Raw genomic sequence first — 5415 nt, 5'->3', positions numbered from 1 at the left:
TCCGTCAAACAGTTCACACGAAGGGAAACGCACATACACAAACACACGAGTCAGGAAATTCGACAAATAAGAGTCCAGACAATGATAGGCAGTTCTTCTTTTGAGCTGTTTACTGCACAAAAGTAAACCTCTCGCTGGCCAACCAAACATTAACCCTGTGTTCATTTTTACGATGGCCAAACAGTACCTTCACCATGATAACTATGGTTTTTAAAGGTATACTTGTAAAATTATATTATTAGAAAGTTACATTCCAGTTGAACATCCCCACAAGGCTCATTATGTGGCTCATTATGTAACTCTTTTGTTCTCCAGCTGTCAATAACAGATTATTAAGGAGCTTTCCCGCCTCCACGCATACGGCCTTTCCCAAGCAAAAGTGTCTTAGAAATTGTAAATCAATATATTGTTTTATGTGAATGAGCAGGCCAAATGATTTTCACATCATTTTGAAGAAAAAACTCTAGACTGCTGGATCATGTTTTTAAAAGTCTTGCGAAAACATGTTTAGAATAAGTTTTGTGGACTTATATCAGTGACTTAAAAATTTCAAAAACCACGCATAAACATTTTTCTCTCAAAAATACAAACATGTACATACATGTTGATCATATAATATAGTAGCCCAGTTTGTGCTGAATGCAGTGTTATGAGACTTTTGCCATTAATATGTTTTTAAGCAACTGAAAAAAGCACAAATGTCAGTGTATGTCAAAACTTCCCCAGGGCCCTAAAACCCCCTTAGACCCCAGAGGGTTAAAGATTAGTGCTACAAACGCATAGTTTACGTATCTATTTGGATGGTCCGAGGTGGTGTGAGAGTTTATGCGAAGACTAATTGGCATATTCAGAGATCTTCGATACTAAATCAGACAAGTGTGTAGAGTTCTGATTTGGATCCATATCCAATATCCAGACAGCCGAAATGCGTCTAAATACACATATCCGATTCAGCTTGATTATGACGTCAGTGTTCCACACCGTCATCATTTCGCACCTGAAGTAAGAAAGAGTTACACGCGGCTGCACCTGTCTGCAATGCCAGCGCAAAATAAAGAGCATTAAAGCCAAGTATTAGGAAGTTAAGGATCACAACAACCACAGTATTCAGGACAGAACGACATGTTGCAAATGTTCCTGGAGAGACGAAGAAAAAATCAGTATGTCATCCAGGTAAACATATATAAACTGATCTACCATGTCTCGCAACACGTCATTAACGAGTGCTTGGAAGACCGCTGGCGAGTTCGTGAGCCCGAAAGGCATCACGCAGTACTCAAAATGGCCACGAGGGGTGTTAAAAGCAGTCTTCCATTCATCCCCCTTCCTGATACGAACCAAATGATAAGCGTTACGTCCAATTTAGTGAAGAAAGACGCTCCCTGCAACCTCTCGAAGGCTGAAGACCTCGTTGTTCAGTCCTCGGTAATCAATGCAAGGCCGCAAGGATCCGTCCTTCTTTACCACAAAAAAGAACCCCGCCCCCGCTGGAGAAGAGGAAGGACGAATGAAACCCGTTGCTAGAGAATCAGAAATGTATTTCTCCATGGCCTCCATCTCAGGAACAGATAGAGAGTAAAGTTTGCCCTTAGGCGGAAACGTACCTGGCAATAAATCTATAGCACAGTCATAGGGACGGTGCGGAGGGAGAGAATCAGCCCGAGACTTACTGAACACCTCCTTCAGGTCGAGGTACTCCGCGGGCACGTTAGACAAATCCACTGATTCCCCTTGAAACACAGACTCAGAAACGTTAATACAGGCAGAGACAAGACAGGACTTATGACACTCCTCGCTCCAGCTGGTAACAGAACCCAGTTTCCAGTCAATTTTGGGATTATGGGAGTGAAGCCAAGGATGTCCGAGAACGATGGGTGAGAGGGATGTGTCAGTGATGAAGAATGAAATAGTCTCAGTGTGGTTGCCAGAGGTGATGAGCGTGACTGGAGCAGTGGTGTGCTTGATGGTGGGAAGCTGTAATCCATTGAGGGCGAAGGGAGCGATCTGGTGAGTGAGAGGGATGCACGGTGTCCGGAGCTTACGTGCAAGAGTGCTGTCAATGAAGTTTCCAAAGTGCATCCCCCGTGTGTGTCTTGGTGGACCACCGTAGTCGCACCGGAAGGAGAGTGGATGTTGTCGAGGTTTTGTGTGCAGAGATCCCGCCCGATAGTAGCCTCCTTCTTACTACCGGGCTTGGTCTTTTACCGGGCATCTCTGGCAATGATGACCCAGTCCACCGCAGTACATACAAAGACCAAGGGATCTCCGTTGATTCCTCTCCTCCCGGGGCAGCCGAGCTCTACCCACCTGCATGGGCTCAGAATCTGAGAGATCGCTGACGGAGACATCGCTGAGGGGACTGGTAGACTCGGGTCTGCGTTGGGACGAGGTGGTGGTCTTCCTTCTAGTTGCCAGGGTTAGACGTGCGTCGACCCGGATGGCTAGGTCTATCAGCCCGTTGAGAGAGGTGGGTAGCTCCGCTGTGACGATCTCTCGCTGGATCCGATCCGCTAGCCCATGCAGGAAATGATCCCACTGCGCCTCCTCATTCCACCTGCACTCCACCGCCAGGGTCCGGAACTCAATGGCGTAGTCCAGCGTTTCTCAAAGTGTGGGGCGGGCCCCACTAGTGGGGAACAGGAGCATTACAAGTGGGGCGTGAGAAATGGGAGGAAATTTGTTAATTTTTGTGCCCATCTCTATTAATTTCTTTATTTATTGACCATGTACTCAAAACAACCACATTTAAATAAAATCTTTAAAAAAACCCTAAAACAACATCAGAAGTAAAGAAAATGTCATACGGAACCAAGAATCAGTTAACGTCGGAATGTTAATTGAAGCGGAACAAAACCTAATGGGAGATGCGGTATATGTTGTAGCGTGTAACTTTTAAGGGTTGACAATGGATAAGTTTGTGACACGGAACGAAAAGAAAACGGCGGATTTGGCACCAGCAGAGAAAAGCAACGCAGGCAGTGGATCTAATCCACCAAAAAGCCAGCCGAAAAGAAAATATGATGAGGCATATCTTGGTCTTGGATTTACGGTTGGTGTGGTGGGCGCAGATGATAGACCTGTGTGTGTTCTCTGTCTCAAAACGTTAGCAGCAGATAGCATGAGGCCCAACAAATTAAGACGACATCTAGAGACAAAACACCCCAAACACATTAATAAGCCGCTTGACTTCTTCCGAAGAAAACTCTCTGAATACCGGCAGCAGGAAAATCAAATGATAAAATCTGCAGCATTTAACAGAAATGCTCAAATGGCTTATTTTAAAGTTGCGCACAGAATTGCTCAGTGCAAGAAACCACACACGATAGCTGAGCAGCTCATTCTCCCCTCTGCTATAGATATGGTGTCAATTATGCTGGATGAGACGAGCGCTGCCAAATTAAAAGCAATACCCCTGTCAAACGACACAGTTGCACGACGAATACGCGACATTTCAGATGATCTTGAGGACCAACTCATAGAAAAACTCAGAGACACACGATTTGCACTGCAAGTTGATGAGGCTACAGTCAGCAATAAAGATTGTTTGTTCATTTCATATGTCCGCTTTATACATTCGGAGTCAGTAAAAGAGGATTTGCTGTTTTGCAAATATGTCCAAACTAGGGCGACGGCTGATGAACTGTTTAAGATTCTTGACAGTTACCTCATAGAACATGATCTGAAATGGGAAAACTGTTTAGGCTTTTGCTCCGATGGTGCTCAGACCATGGCAGGAAGAAGAAAAGGACTGCAGGCACTAATAAAGAGGGTCGCTCCAAAAGCGCAATGGACACACTGTGTTATTCACAGGGAGGCGCTCGCATCAAAGCAGCTCAGCTCTGAACTAAACGAGGTCCTGACGGATGTTGTGGGCGTGGTCAATTTCATCAAAACCCGACCCCTAAAAGCGCGAATGTTCTCGGCACTGTGTGAGGAGATGGGAGCCGATCATACAGCTGTGTTATTTCACAGCGAGGCAAGGTGGCTGTCCCGAGGCAAAGTGTTGTCACGGGTCTTTGAGCTTAGAGTGGAGATTCGGGCCTTTTTGGAAGAGGAACGCATGTATGATGCTGCAGGCAAGTTCAGTGATGAACAATTTCTGATGAAACTGGCCTATCTTAGCGATGTATTTGGAAAGCTGAACGAATTAAATCTTCAACTTCAAGGCAGAGACAAGCACATACCTCACCTAGCAGACAAGATCACTGCATTCATCCGAAAGCTTGAGGTATGGGGCAGGCACCTTGATCAAGGAAATACTGATGCCTTTGATAATCTGAGTGAAACTTCTGAAACCAGTACTTCTGGAGCCACCCCAGTGATCCCATGTATCAAACAGCACATCTCTAAGTTGACAGAATTGTTTCAAAAATACTTTCCAAACAACAGCGTCCAGTATGACTGGATTATTGATCCATTCAATACATCAGGTTGGTTTTATAATTTTACTATATAACGTTTTCTACTGTAGGCATGTATTGTACATTTATTTATAATGTATGCTATTTAAAAAGATTGCTGTTTTTCATATTCTACATATTAAACTTCTTCATATTCTATCTGCAGCACCTGCAGATTTCAGCTCTGCAGAAGTGGACCAATTCATTGAGATGACGAGCGACTCCACACTTAGGCTGAGGTTTCCAGTTCAGACACTGAGTGAATTCTGGCTTGGAGTGCAGTGATGGGAGTAACGCGTTACTGTAACTCCACTACTTTTAACAGTAACGAGCATGTAACGAAGTATTTTTTTAAATCAAGTAACGCAATTACAATTACTGAAATTTAAATGAGTTCGTTACTCGCGTTACTCTATTTTGTAAAAAATAGACAAGACATATCTGACGTCGCAGGACCGTAGTTGGCGGCGCAATGATTCATTACACTTCATCATAGCTGACAGTGCATATAGAATGAACATGAAAAATCTAAACGGGACAACATACCTTTGTTTAAAAATTGTGCGCAAGTCATAATCCATCCGGTCTCATGTTTGTAAATTATCTTCACCAAGCAATCGCACCAATCAACTTGCATTTGTAGTCCACAAAGGTAATAAATCGAAGAAATGTTAATATATTCTTAGATGTTTACATCGGCTTCATGGAAGAGAACGATCCCCGATTGTTGTTTCCACTAAAATATTCACACTGCGCTGTACACCCGTGTTAAAACTCCATAGTATGTGTGAGCTCGCTTTTTGTTTTAGTTTCAGTCTCTCCGCATCCGAACAAACAATCCACTCGCTCTGTGTCCGTCTGACAAAACAATCCACTCGCTCTGTGTCCATCCGATAAAACAATCCACGTAGCCTACTCCGTTTTCTGATTAAATATCTTCCTTTAATCCTGTGTATCATTTAAATCCAACAGAAAACAAACAATATATGACCAAAGAGCGCAAGCTTCACAAGCT

The 5415-nt window shown here is 43.8% G+C and overlaps 1 protein-coding gene across 1 annotated transcript; it reads left to right on the top strand.

Moving 5' to 3' along the window:
* Nucleotides 1-2905: 2905 nt before the first annotated feature.
* Nucleotides 2906-4685, top strand: LOC135770291 (zinc finger BED domain-containing protein 5-like). Its single transcript, XM_065280017.1, has 2 exons — nucleotides 2906-4430; nucleotides 4567-4685. The coding sequence occupies exons 1-2, from the start codon at nucleotides 2906-2908 to the stop codon at nucleotides 4683-4685; spliced, it is 1644 nt and encodes a 547-aa protein (XP_065136089.1).
* The last annotated feature ends 730 nt before the right edge of the window (nucleotides 4686-5415 follow it).

This window comes from Paramisgurnus dabryanus, chromosome 8, assembly GCF_030506205.2.
Source record: "Paramisgurnus dabryanus chromosome 8, PD_genome_1.1, whole genome shotgun sequence".
Taxonomy (NCBI): domain Eukaryota; kingdom Metazoa; phylum Chordata; class Actinopteri; order Cypriniformes; family Cobitidae; genus Paramisgurnus; species Paramisgurnus dabryanus.
This window is presented reverse-complemented; position numbering and strand designations above follow the sequence as displayed.